Here is a 14667-nt window from a genome sequence, read left to right on the forward strand (position 1 = left end):
TGTGGTGGTGGCTTAAAAATTCTTTTGGCCATAACAAAAGCTGCTGGTTATGTATGTGATCTGGTGTTTGCTGGGAACTGTTAATAGATTGGTGAGGATGTGGTGTAGAAGATGAGTTTTTCCAAGAGCGGGCGGTGGGACTGTGGCAGGCTCGAGGTGTGGAGGCAGAACTGGGGTGGTGCCTGGGTGGAGTCTCAAGGGGTCCCGAAAATTTTGCCTGCATGGGGCCCCGAAATTCCTAGTGGCAGCCCTGACTGTAATCATGTCTGTGTTCTGCAGGACTGGTATCTACCAATATACGGTTCCTGTAAGGTGGGACTAGTGCTCTTTTTAGTAGCTTTTGTTTTTTTATTTATTTAGTAACAGCTTAATGTGTTTCGGTCATTATGTAGTAGAAGGTGTACGGTGGTGTCATTGGTCTGATTAGAGTGTTTTATTATGTAGAGGTAATGGTCATATTATATTATGTATTTGCAGTGTGGTGGTGATGGTAGTGGGCATTGTGCAGACGTATTGTTTTGGCCTTTTATAGTAGTAGTATTGATCATATTGGTCTTTGCATTGTGTGTTTTTGGGTAGCAACAGTGGTATACTGTAATTATATATACATGCTATTTTAAATGGCTAAAGGTTGGTCTTATGGGGAGACATGCTTTTTTGGGGCTTGGGCCCTTGAGCTTTAAGGACCCTGGCAATGCCCCTGCCATATTGTGTGTTTAAATGTCCGTGTTTCTGGAGTTGAATGTTTGTAAGTAAGCTCAGTTATGATACCATATCTAAGCAGTAAACTTGGTTCTGATACTGTATTGATGTAGTAATCTAGATTCTGGTTCAATATGTATGCCATAAGCTTGGTTCTGTTTTTGTATCTTGTAGTAGACATAGTAAGCTCTGTTCTGCTTCCTTATCTCTGTAGTAAGCTCGGGTCTGCTCCCATATCTCTGGAGTAAGCTCCGTTCTGCTCCCATATCTCTGGAGTAAGCTCCGTTCTGCTCCAATATCTCTGGAGTAAGCTCCGTTCTGCTCCCATATCTTTGGAGTAAACTCCTTCTGCTCCCATATCTCTGTAGTAAGCTTGGTTCTGCTCCCATATCTCTGCAGTAAGCTCGATTCTGCTCCCTTATCTCTGTTGTAAACTCGGTTCTGCTCCCTTATCTCTGTAGTAAGCTCGGTTCTACTCCTTTATTTCTGTAGTAAGTTCTGTTCCCATATCTTTGTAGTAAGCTCGGTTCTGCTTCCATATCTCTGTAGTCAGCTTGCTTCTGTTACAGTATCTATGTAGGCAGCAAGCGTGGTTCTGCTCCCATATCTCTGTAGTAAGCTCCGCTCTTTTCCCATTTCTCTGTAGTAACCTTGGTTCTGCTCCCATATCTCTGTAGTAAGCTCCAGTCAGTTTCCTTGTCTACGTAGCAATCTTGGTTCCGGTCTCGTGTCTATGTAGTCAGCTTGCTTCTGTTACAGTATCTATGTAGGCAGCAAGCTTCGTTCTGCTCCCATATATATTCAGCAAGATCCGTTCTGTTCCCATATCTATGTACCAGCCTGTTATTAAAGTCTGTTATCCCTGCTGCTTTAATGCAGCAGCCAGAGATAAGCAGGGCAAAAGCACCGCAACTGGAGGGCCACTGGCTTGTGATTGCCCCCCAGGCTGAAAAGTGCCAGTCAGCCCCTTACTGCACACTCCGGCAGGCGGCACCCTTTCAGTGCTGCAGCCGGCGCTATTTCCCTCACATCTGGTCCGTACAGCGCACGTCCCAGGCCGCCGCCGCACAAGACTAAGTACCATACAGCCCCAAATGTATGGTCGCTGTCATTACACATCCTCCATGTAGTAATACACCCTGACCTGATACTGTGGTGTGCCACTGCCTTTAAGGCGCTCTGGGTGACACAGCCATCTAATTGGTTCCTGGAATCTATAATGGGCGTGGTCACCGGGCAGGAAGCTGAGGAGCTCTGAGGATCCGTACAGCAGTCAGGTTAGGTTACACGTGTTTGGTCCTTCACAAACAATGTGATTAGTGGACTACAAGTCACAGCATGCATCGCATCTGGGGTGTCATGTGACTATTCACTTTATTGGTTTGGACTAATCCAGTCTTCACCACCAGTAATCTCTGCGGCTGCGGGGCAGCGGGGTCAGGCTTGTACCGCAGGTTCTCACCGCGCTGGCCAGTGTGCCCATGGATGTGGCCATCAGCGGGGACATTAGGGGCGGTGTCCTCTTACATAACTAATATAATAAGAAAACACTGAGTTTTATTTACCATCTCCACTGTTGCCCGTCTCAGTTGTTGCCCATCACTGAGGTCCATCATTTGCTGGCCTGCTCCATCATTTCCTGCACCCCTCCATCATTTCCAGCACCCGTTCCATCATTTCCAGCACCCCCTCCATCATTTGCAGGCCTGCTCCATTATTTACAGCACCCTATCCATCATTTGCAGCCCCCTGCATCATTTCCAGCACCCGCTCCATCATTTCCAGCACCCGCTCCATCATTTCCAGCACCCGCTCCATCATTTCCAGCACCCGCTCCATTATTTGCAGCCCCCTCCATCATTTCCAGCACCCCCTCCATCATTTCCAGCCCCCTCCATCATTTCCAGCCCCCTCCATCATTTCCAGCACCCCTCCATCATTTGCAGCCCCCTGCATCATTTGCAGCCCCCTGCATCATTTGCAGCCCCCTCCATCATTTGCAGCCCCCTCCATCATTTGCAGCCCCCGCCATCATTTCCAGCACCCCCTCCATCATTTCCAGCACCCCTGCATCATTTCCAGCACCCCCTCCATCATTTGCAGCCCCCTCCATCATTTGCAGCCCCCTCCATCATTTGCAGCCCCTCCATCATTTGCAGCCCCCTCCATCATTTCCAGCACCCCCTCCATCATTTCCAGCACCCCCTCCATCATTTCCAGCACCCCCTCCATCATTTCCAGCACCTCCTCCATCATTTGCAGCCCCCTGCATTTCCAGCACCCCCTCCATCATTTGCAGCCCCCTCCATCATTTGCAGCCCCCTGCATCATTTCCAGCACCCCCTCCATCATTTGCAGCCCCCTCCATCATTTGCAGCCCCCCTCCATCATTTGCAGCCCCCTCCATCATTTCCAGCACCCCCTCCATCATTTGCAGGCCTGCTCCATCATTTCCAGCACCCCCTCCATCATTTGCAGCCCCCTCCATCATTTGCAGCCCCCTCCATCATTTGCAGCCCCCTCCATCATTTCCAGCACCCCCTCCATCATTTCCAGCACCCCCTCCATCATTTCCAGCACCTCCTCCATCATTTGCAGCCCCCTGCATTTCCAGCACCCCCTCCATCATTTGCAGCCCCCTCCATCATTTGCAGCCCCCTGCATCATTTCCAGCACCCCCTCCATCATTTGCAGCCCCCTCCATCATTTGCAGCCCCCTGCATCATTTCCAGCACCCCCTCCATCATTTGCAGCCCCCTCCATCATTTGCAGCCCCCCTGCATCATTTGCAGCCCCCTCCATCATTTCCAGCACCCCCTCCATCATTTGCAGGCCTGCTCCATCATTTCCAGCACCCCCTCCATCATTTGCAGCCCCCTGCATCATTTGCAGCCCCCTCCATCATTTGCAGCCCCCTCCATCATTTGCAGCCCCCTGCATCATTTCCAGCACCCCCTCCATCATTTGCAGCCCCCTCCATCATTTGCAGCCCCCCTGCATCATTTGCAGCCCCCTCCATCATTTCCAGCACCCCCTCCATCATTTGCAGGCCTGCTCCATCATTTCCAGCACCCCCTCCATCATTTGCAGCCCCCTGCATCATTTGCAGCCCCCTCTGTCATTTCCAGCACCCCTCCATCATTTCCAGCACCCCTCCATCATTTCCAGCACCCCCTCCATCATTTGCAGCCCCCTGCATCATTTGCAGCCCCCTCCGTCATTTCCAGCACCCCTCCATCATTTCCAGCACCTCCGCCATCATTTGCAGCCCCCTCCATCATTTCCAGCACCCCCTCCATTATTTGCAGCCCCCTGAAGGAAGGAGCCCATACATTGTATCACTTTCAGCAGTGAATCGGCTAGACTGTATGGGCTGTAGTCAGGACCTGCAAGGAGGGGACATTCTAGCTACAGCCATGTCACATGACCAGAAGTCCAGGGAGGGCGGAGAGAGAGAGTCGGAGCTGCGCAGCGGTCAAGGTAAGACAGCTATGCACAGCTCAGAGAAAGCTGCCGGCCCACATGTGCGCCTGGGGGAGCGGCCCGGGGGGCATATGCCTCCCTGCCACCCGGCCCAGCCCGCCCCTGAGTGAAGGGGATTGGTTACAGTCGTGGGGCTGATGCAGGGATTGGTTACAGTCATGGGGCGGTGCAAGGAGCGATTGTGGTCATGGAGGAGGTGCAGTGAGCGGTTACAGTCATGGGATCGGTTACATTCACTGGGCCAGTGCAGGGAGCAGTTACAGTCACGGGGGCGGTGCAGGAGTGGATACAGTCACGCGGGTGGAGCAATGAGTGGTTACAGTTATGGGGGCGGTGCAGCCGTGTTCAGAATCGCCCGATCTATCAATAAAAAAAGGATTAACCTGATCACTAAATGGCGTAGTGAGAAAAAAAATTAAAAGGTCATAATTATTTTTTTGTGGTCGTTGCGACATTGCATTAAAATGCAATAACGGGCAATCAAAACATTGTATCTGCACAAAAGTGGTATCATTAAAAACATCAGCCCGGCACGCAAAAAATAAGCCCTCACCCGACCCGTAATCATGAAAAATGGAGACGCTACCGGTCTCGGAAATGGTGCAATTTTTAATTTTTTTTAACAAAGTTTGGAATTTTTTTTACCACTTAGATAAAAAAAGAACCTAGACATGTTTGATGTCTATGAACTCGCAATGACCTGGAGAATCATAATGGCAGGTCAATTTTAGCATTTATTGAACCTAGCAAAAAAAGGCAAACAAAATACAAGTGTGGGATTGCACTTTTTTTGCAATTTCACTGCACTTGGAATTTTTTTCTCCATTTTCTAGTACACAACATGGTAAAACCAATGGTGTCGTTCAAAAGTACAACCCATCCCACGAAAAACAAGCCCTCACATGGCCATATTGACGGAAAAGTAAAAAAGTTATGGCTCTGGAAAGAAGGGGAACAACAAATGAAAATGCAAAACCGAGAAAAGCTCCAGGGGTTAAACACTAGATTTCCACCCCGCCACCTTTCAAGGGATGTCATCTCCAGATCTCCCAGGGCTTGAGTGACATTGATAAGTGACATAAGCACTGCAGCCAATTATTGGCTGCTAATAGGCTGCAGTTCTCAAACTTTCTGCGGACATCCGAGGTTCATCCAAAGAAAGTGTGTGTGAAACTCCTCATTAGTGACCGCTTATTGCCTGCATTGTTCACTATGACTATGTCACATGAGCCCTGGGAGAACTGCCAGCAATACCACTGGAATGGCACCGGAAGTGACGGCTGTCAGCAGTGTTCCACAGTGCTCGCGCAATGGAAGTGACGGCTGTCAGCAGTGTTCCACAGTGCTTGCGCAACAGAAGTGACGGCTGTCAGCAGTGTTCCACAGTGCTCGCGCAACGGAAGTGACGGCTGTCAGCAGTGTTCCACAATGCTCGCGCAACGGAAGTGACGGCTGTCAGCAGTGTTCCACAGTGCTCGCGCAAGGGAAGTGACGGCTGTCAGCAGTGTTCGACAGTGCTCGTGCAACGGAAGTGACGACTGTCAGCAGTGTTCCACAGTGCTCGCGCAACGGAAGTGACGGCTGTCAGCAGTGTTCCACAGTGCTTGCGCAACAGAAGTGACGGCTGTCAGCAGTGTTCCACAGTGCTCGCGCAACGGAAGTGACGGCTGTCAGCAGTGTTCCACAGTGCTCACGCAACGGAAGTGACGGCTGTCAGCAGTGTTCCACACTGCTCGCGCAAGGGAAGTGACGACTGTCAGAGTGTTCGAAAGTGCTCGCGCAACGGAAGTGACGACTGTCAGCAGTGTTCCACAGTGCTCGCGCAACGGAAGTGACGGCTGTCAGCAGTGTTCCACAGTGCTCGTGCAATGGAAGTGACGGCTGTCAGCTGTGTTCCACAGTGCTCGCGCAGCGGAAGTGACGGCTGTCAGCAGTGTTCCACAGTGCTCGCGCAACGGAAGTGGTGCATGTCGTTCATCAGGCTTTGGATGTCCACTGTTTTTCACCAATGGTGCTTCACTATGCTTGTGCTCCAGATATGACACGTGGGTCACCACATTCTGCGGTCCACTGACCGATGAAGCCGCGAATGTGAAAGTGATTACATTTATTTCACCCATTTAGTCAGGTGACTGGAAATGGAGGTATTGCCCTGGAGCCTTCCTATTTAAATGGATCTACTTTAGGGACATATGCCCAACAGAGGACCTGTATACTGCCTGATGTGGCTGAGTCCATATCCCCTGATAAGTCCCAGGAGGGATGAAACGCATGTGATACTGCTTCCGGCCAGCAGGGGGAGCCAATCGCTGTGAAATGCAACGAGACGTGACAGCAACGCAGATTTGTATGTGAGAGGCTATTCACTTTCCAATTCTACTGTTTAGGGGTCTAAGTGCAATTATTTTGTGCTTTGTTTGGAGGCTAAACAGTAGATAGAGAATAATACATTTAAAAATGGAAATTCAATTATAAATACTGTATATATTTAGCCAGTAGATGGCACCACATACAACAAATAAATAGGGAAAGGTATGACCATAGAAATTACTGTAATAACCCTGATTGGAGTATGCATCAAATGATATACAACCATCAATAAATTATAAAAGGATATAACTTGTATTAAATACTTGTATTAAATAAATATCACAAAAGGTTAAAAACAAGGGGACTACTTTATAATTTAATCATGGCTATACCTAATACCGTAGATCTGTTGTACATTTTTACATGTACCATACTTTTTTCCTGATTCTTCTTTTCTTGGTGGTATAGACGTCCACCAATTACTGTGGTACAGTTCATGGAAAAATAAAAGACACCCCCTGAAAATATGCTCTAGCTCATTTTTCAGGCCTAAAAATAATATAAGACCCTGTCTTATTTTTGGGGAAACACAGGTAGAGGCAGGGATCTTAAGTTAGTGGCACCACTTCAGCCCTGGAATAAAAAAAAAACACTGAAGTGGTGCTTTAACATAAAGTTGAGTACATACAGGTAAAACCGGTATCCAAACCAATCATATGCTGATCTTAGGTTACATGGTACCACTATGCAAATACCGCAAAATACTTCCGGGACATAAGAAACAACTGCGTATGCCGACGCATGCGCACTACTGATTTTCGGTTTGCCCTCAGTTGGGCAAAGCATACTGCGCACTCGCGAGGTCACATTTCAATGCACACGCGCAAAGTAATGTTCGCGATCTTCACAGCGAAGAATGCGTACAGCAAGTCGAGGAGGGGTGGAGTGATGGAACAGAGGCAATGCCCATGGGACCGGACCGAACAGATTAACAATTTTTTTTTGCCTTCCTCTGGATCAACGTGTTAGGGCATGTTTGGATAGGATATGGGTTGAACTAGATGGACTTAAAGTCTTCCTTCAACCTTAATAACTATGTATACAGCTCGGGACAAATAAAAAAAAGGTTTTTATGGGTGATACATGGGGAGTCAGGGGGTTTCAGAACTAGTTGTGGAACGCATAGCTGACACTCCATTTAATGATATTTTTACCTAGTAAGCCAAAAAAGTGGTTGACAGGTTCCCTTTAACATGAGAGCTATGTACTAGCATTCCTCAGTATTTATCAAGCACTGCTAACTTTATTTTTCTGGTTTTAGACTGTTTATTAATAAAATGGAGGAAAGACCCCTGGACCTTGGCTCTCTTTCCTATGTCAGTGATCACATTGGCTTTTATGGGACCATTAAAGACTCTCCAACTGATTTTGTGGTAACAGAAATTGATGTTACTGGTCAACTCGTTACAGAAGTCTACACGGGAGTAACTGGAGAATTACAAACACCGCAAAGTAATGAACCAAACCTCAAAAAAACCAAACTCTGCCCGAATCCTGCTAAGACTAAAAGTAAAGCTGATGGAGCTTCCAGTGATAAATGTGAGGCAGTGATTGCAAAAGTTGATGAGGATCAGGAGCTTCCCAGTTGTGAGGAAGACCAATATAACGTGCTTAACGCTGTGTTATGTCTAGATACACAAGAGTCCCTCTGTAACTTTGCCTCCTCAGTAAGATCTGCCTCCGAATCGATTGGATCCAGAAGTGAGCATGGTGAACTCTCTTTAGGCCTATTTCCGGACAAAAATGTCAGGGCCAGTCTCCACAATGCGGTGCGCCAGACATTCCCATTCCTCCTCACTTTTACCAGAAGCACTGAGGTTCTCGTAAAGCCAAACCAGGATTACCAGGAGCTTTCCTTGCTGACATCTGAAGAGGAAGCAGACAAATTCTTTACATTTTTAGATGCAAAAGTAGAAAACTCCAGGTTTACATTTCTACCAGATGTGTGCAAAGAACATAGGACATCTGTGCATCATTTCATCAGTAAAAAATTCGGGAAGCTGGTAGAAACCAAGTCTTTTTCCGAGAAAGGCACTGATGGACTACAGAAAGTGTGCATAACTGTAAGATTCAGGGAGAGGAAGGGCTCATCTGGAAAGAGACCCAGATCAGAGGAACATGCTGACATATTTACAGGTAAGAGTTACTCCGCTGCTGCGATTTTCATCACACAGGGCCACATCGTCAATTTTCACTTGGTGGAAAATGTGTATTTTTTTTTCATGATTTTATGATATAAAATGGGTTTTTTTTAGCTTTTACCCTTAAGAAAGAGAATCTGGAAACTCTTGAAGCTCTTGGGTACTTGGCCTCTTCACTAGGAGTCCTCCCATCAGACTTTAGCTATGCTGGTATTAAAGACAAGAAAGCCATCACGTACCAGTTGGTGGTTGTGAAGAAAGTTACTCCAGAGAGGTACAATATTTTTCTTCTTTTTCTATATTATTAGCAGATGATAACCTTAAGAAAATTACCTCAAGTTGAACATTATGCTTTCAGCAATCCTTATTGTCTAGTCCACAGCGATTTAATCTCCAGATCACTTTCGACATAGCTAAAGCTCCAGTCACTTTACACTGTTTATCTGTTTAGAATTTTTTTTCTTCAGGCTACGTGAAGCAGAAGGATTACTTGAGAAAAAAAGGATGAAGATCTATAATGTCCACCCTACTGACCAGCACTTGCATCTCGGGCAGTTAAGTGGAAACCATTTCACCATTATTGTGAGAGATGTAAGATGTCACAGTTGTGATAAAACGGACGACCTGAAGAAGAGAGTTGATGAGGCAGCAAATAACGTCAAGGTATGTTTAGTGGCACAACTGAACTTTCTCTAACTTGTAGTAAATCTGACAGAACTATTATCGAGCAATAGTGTTAATATAGCAATTAAAAAAATATATGGTCTTTCCCTGCTGTTTACTTCTGCTAGTTGCAGTAGAGAAATTGATTATAGTAAATCTGGTCCAATATCTACCTTCGTCTACTTTGTCTTTCACCCTGTGACAAAGCCAGGGCGAAACGCACAAACTTGTGCTGGAGTCATTCAGTCAGCATTACTTTTTTAGTTGAGTGTTGCTTGAAAATATATTTGCATCTGTCCAATACTGTCTTATCAAAGTTGTTATACTTTTTACTGCTTTTGTTAGCTTGTTTGCTAGTGCAGTGTTTTTCAAACCTTAGTACCCGGCAGGAGAACTTATGAATATATTCTTTGGTCCCCTATACCGTTATTTTGTGATATTTTTGGACCTCCTATAGAGTGATGGTCTCCATTTCGGTCAATTTGATTTTATCTTTGCACACTTTATCAATGAAGGCATTGTTCTTACCACATTCTATAAAGTACATGTGATTTTGGCATTTTTGTATAGGTTGTCTTACATAATTATTTAGGCAATCTCTATAGAATGTTATTTATATAGGTGCTATGCATGACTTTTTTTAGGTTGACATTTTTTACATTGTTGTCTACTTTGGTTCTCACTAAATATGGAAGATTCAATTTGCAAGATTATGGTGTATCGGCCAGTTCTAAAATTTGTGAGTGACAGCTGGCTGGGAGGCCTGCAAATCTCCTTACGTGTCAGGATTCCTAGCTTTTTATTTAATTAGCCAGGATGGTGTGGCATTGTGTGTGCATCACGCCAAAATATAGACCTCGGCGCAACCTGGCTAATCAAAAGGAAAGCCAGTAATGCTGAGGGGTAAGGCGATAAACAGGCCGATGGACCAGAGTCCTGCGAATCAATTCTCCCATCTTTAGTTATCACATGTACTAAACAGATCACTTTTCTTAGTTTAAACTTTGATACAAAATATACGTAATTAGAAATTTGGAGAGAAAAGAACCGAAAAGCATATTGTTCCAGTTGTTTTTTTTATTTATACAATCTGTGATCTTGTACGATGGATATACAGTTGTGGCCAAAAGTATTGACACCCCTGCAATTCTGTCAGATAATACTCAGTTTCTTCCTGAAAATGATTGCAAACACAAATTCTTTGGTATTATTATCTTCTTATTATCTGGTGTCAGTATTTCCATGTTTGCATATAAGGGAATATATATACCATTTTAGCCCTATTTGTAAACATCTATTGGCGTATAATGTTGTCCTATATGATTTTACCCTTTAAGTATACACTTTAGCGCGAGTTTTTATAGTTTTTTTTCCTCATGCTAAATACCAGTCAGTACACAGCTGACATCATGTACAGTGATTCTGACTGACCCCATAAAGTTTAGCTGTTCCAGTAGGATTCTCCTGACATTTCCTAATTTGCTTTTTACAGCAAAAGTCATGGTCCACAAAGAGCTTACAACACAGCAAGGGAATCTCATTGGTGAAAGTTATCAGCCAGGAGAGGGGTACAAAAGAATGTCTAAAGCATTAGATAGCTCAAATAAAAAAAAAATCTTTATAGCATCATCAGAGGTTGCAAGCTTGATAAAGACCATGAAGGTCGAAAGATTGCTTTGTATATGGAAAAAAAAGAATTTTTGATTATTTTACAACCCCTGGTGAGTGCTGTCGAAATTTTTTTCTTTGGATTGTTTTGAGACTAGTGTATTTTTTTTACTGTGTCACTCATAACTGAGTGAGCTGCAGACAGTTTTACTGTTTTTTTTTATAGTGTGTAGCATTAAAAAAAAAAAAATTTGTATAGTATTATATGTAAAAAAAAATGTGTAGATTTGTTTAAAGATATTGTTTAGGGTAGGTAGTCTTAAACAGGTACATTTGGTAGTCCTCTACAGTTTCAATTTTAACTTGCGTTTTTACTAAGACCTTCTCTTTTATTCACCTCATCTCTTTCTTATTGATATATTTGACACACTGAAGTTTCATTGGAACCTTGTTTTAATAGACTGCAACTACAAACCACATGTGTAGTACCAGCAAATCGGGAATATGTATTTTAACTAAGAAAAAATCTTATCTAATTATAAAATATCCACATTTGCAGTTTACTATGGAAGAATTGTATTTAGTCTTATTGCCATAATCAACATTATTATTTTACTAGCTATCTCTGAAACCCTATACAATATTTCCAAATTGTGGCCAGAACACGAAGGGGTACATGAAAACTCTTTACATTACGGTTTCCTGTGTTACAGAATATCTTTTGTTTCTATCTCTATCATTTCAGAACAGAGGCTTTATAAACTATTATGGACCACAAAGATTTGGGAAAGGGCAAAACATGCAGTCACATAAAATTGGATTGGCTTTACTGAAAGAAGAAATGGTATGTACCATCTTGCTCCTGAATTTCTGTAACTCCTTTATCTACCGCTTTTTTTTAGTTTTTTTTTTTTTTTAAACTGATATAAATTAGAGTTCATACACCTGACAACTCTCTCTGCTCCCTCTTACCTTTTCTCATTGTCAGACATACCAGGAGGGGAGGAGAAAGTTGTACCTATATCTCCAGAGTCTATGGACAAAAGTTTTTAAAGTTTTAGGCCTCTTTCACACATCCTGATATTTCCAGTACTGGAAAAAAACAGTACCGGTTCTCTCTGTGTGTTACATACGTTTAACATACTTGTGACATCCGTGTGCCGTCCATGTGCCATATCATTATGACACATACCGGCGCCTGGGAAAAGCAGTACATTTAGTGCTGTTCCTAGGCACCGAATGCTGAATGTAACCAGGGCTGTGGAGTCGGAGTCGGTGCTCATTTTGGTGGAGTCGGTATAAAATGGACCGACTCCTAAAATATATAATGAATTGGGTACAGTAGTTCAATGCAGGATGTGCTGAATATTTTTGCATAGGAATTTGGGAAAGTTATGAAATGTCCTATAAATGGCGGTTCTATTCCTGATCTAAGGCTACATTCACACACAGCGTTTTTCCTGCGTTTTTTGAGGATACGTTTTTCAGCTGCAAAAGCAGATCAGCTTTTTAAAAAACCGCATCACCTGAAAGGTTTTTGAGCTCATAGATAATGTTTTCAATAGCAAAATCAGATTAGAAAAACGCCACACAAACTGACATGCTCATTCAGCCCAAAAACGGATCCTCACAAAACAATGTGTCTGAATGTCATATCTTGAAACCCATTGACTTTGCTGGGATGCCCAAAGTCACTGCATTTTACTACAAAAAACGGATCCGCAAAAACGCTGTGTTTGAATCATGGCCTTAGCCAGCGAGGGGCAGGGGGGCAGTTGCCCCCCCCCAGAAGCAGGGGCACGCACCTATCAAAACTCGCTTGTATGCTGCAGTGCTCCAGTCCTGCACCGGCTCCAGACTGCAAGGGACATTCATCCACTCAATGCCGACTTTTATTCCCCATTGACTTGCATTGGGGTTGGGTTTCGGATGAAACTCCAACTTTTTTTGCCCTAGTCGGACCAGTTTCATCTGAAACAAATTTTGTTTCATGAAACCCAATCCGACCAAAGTCGCTCAACTCTAGTCAGATGTATTGACCGAAACATTTACCCGTGACTGCTAATAAAAATCTTCTATTTTTCAAGTTGAGTGCCAAAGATTTATTTTACCAGCGAACATAAAACAGCTGACATCAACCCCACAAATATTGCCTTACTTGCCATCGCACCAATTCAAGTGGAAAGTGCGGAGGCCAAGCTCCAGATCTAGAATAATCAAAAAATTTTTGGCACCCAACTCGTTGCAAAGATGAAGAATTTTTATTTGCAGTCACAAATATAGACGTTTCGGCTGTATTAACTAGCCTTCATCAGTAAACTGCAAAGTCGACAAAAGTATATACAATATACAATCAGATACTACAGATAATCAATCAATGAAGATATCAATAACAGAAGAAACAAGTATTGATATGTGCACAAGTGGTAGGGAGGACGAAACAAGTTATTAAGGAAATATGGCTCATGGAAGGAAAAGAAACAGAAATATGCATAAAAGTGAAGGAAGAGACATCAAACCTACCAAGACTGCTTCTATCTCTATAATTTTCTGGACATCTATGGTGAGACAAGGTTTAAATCAATAAAATGATCCTGTTAAGAAGTAATCAATGGAGTCAATAACTGTTGAATATATATATATATATATATATATATATATATATATATATACTCATATATATACTCACTATATTGTATGACCAATAGTAAATTAGGTGCTATTGGAGGTGATACCATCCACCATGTAAGAACTGGTAGTCTTGGTAGGTTTGATGTCTTTTCCTTTACTTTTATGTGTATTTCCTCCCTACCACTTGTGCACATATCAATACTTGTTTCTTCTGTTATTGATATCTTCATTGATTGATTATCTGTAGTATCTGATTGTATATACTTTTGTCGACTTTGCAGTTTACTGATGAAGGCTAGTTGATACAGCCGAAACGTCTATATTTGTGACTGCAAATAAAAATTTTTCATCTTTGCAACGAGTTGAGTGCCAAAAATTTTTTAAAAATTTTTTGATTATTCTATACTGGTGTGGGAACCTTCTTTTGTGCACCGACACAGCTGTGCCACGTTATACTATTGATAAGCTCCAGATTTGGCGCATCTAATGGATGCGCCATTTCTGGGCGGCTGAGGGCTGATGTTCTTAGTCTGGGAGGGAGCCAACATGCATAGCCCTTTCCTAGACTATTACTATCAGCCCACAGTGTCTATTTAGCCTTTGCTGGTTAGTAAATAAAGGGGCGACCACACGTAATTTTGTTTGGGGGGGTCTCCCTTATAGTAACCAGTAATGGCTAAGCAAACAACTATGATCCGATATTAATAGCCTGAGAACCTTTATGGCTGTTGGCACTTCCCAAAATATTAACATCATCCCCCAGCCGTCGGCTTTCCCTCAGCTGGTTATGAAAATGAAGGGAGACCTCACACCGTTTTGTAAATTTACCGTAATTATTTATTTAATACACGCTATACACAGACAGTGGGTGCTGACTCCAACTTCCATCAGCGTTGCCTGGTCCCACTGATCACAGGGAGTCCAGGCAACAATGATGAGAGCTGCATTCAGCACCTGGTGCCTGGGAATACCACTAATTGTACTGCTTTTCCCAGGCGCTAGTACTTGTCACACTGATGACACACAGATGTCATCCGGGTGTCATTAGTATGCAGGTGTGCGGGACGTT

General features: G+C 43.7%; 1 protein-coding gene across 2 annotated transcripts in view; it reads left to right on the forward strand.

Moving 5' to 3' along the window:
- PUS7L (pseudouridine synthase 7 like) overlaps nt 1–14667 on the forward strand; it is a 37222-nt gene that overhangs the window by 3132 nt on the left and 19423 nt on the right. For both annotated transcript variants that reach the window (XM_073573237.1, XM_073573238.1), the window contains 4 exons: nt 7817–8691; nt 8811–8970; nt 9164–9359; nt 11713–11811. In XM_073573237.1, coding sequence (XP_073429338.1) covers nt 7833–8691; nt 8811–8970; nt 9164–9359; nt 11713–11811 — 1314 coding nt within the window. In that variant the 5' untranslated portion in view covers nt 7817–7832. The remainder of the gene's footprint in view (nt 1–7816; nt 8692–8810; nt 8971–9163; nt 9360–11712; nt 11812–14667) is intronic.

The sequence above is a fragment of the Dendrobates tinctorius genome, unplaced genomic scaffold (assembly GCF_039654945.1).
Source record: "Dendrobates tinctorius isolate UK_male_01 unplaced genomic scaffold, ASM3965494v1 ptg000035l, whole genome shotgun sequence".
Taxonomy (NCBI): Eukaryota; Metazoa; Chordata; class Amphibia; order Anura; family Dendrobatidae; genus Dendrobates; species Dendrobates tinctorius.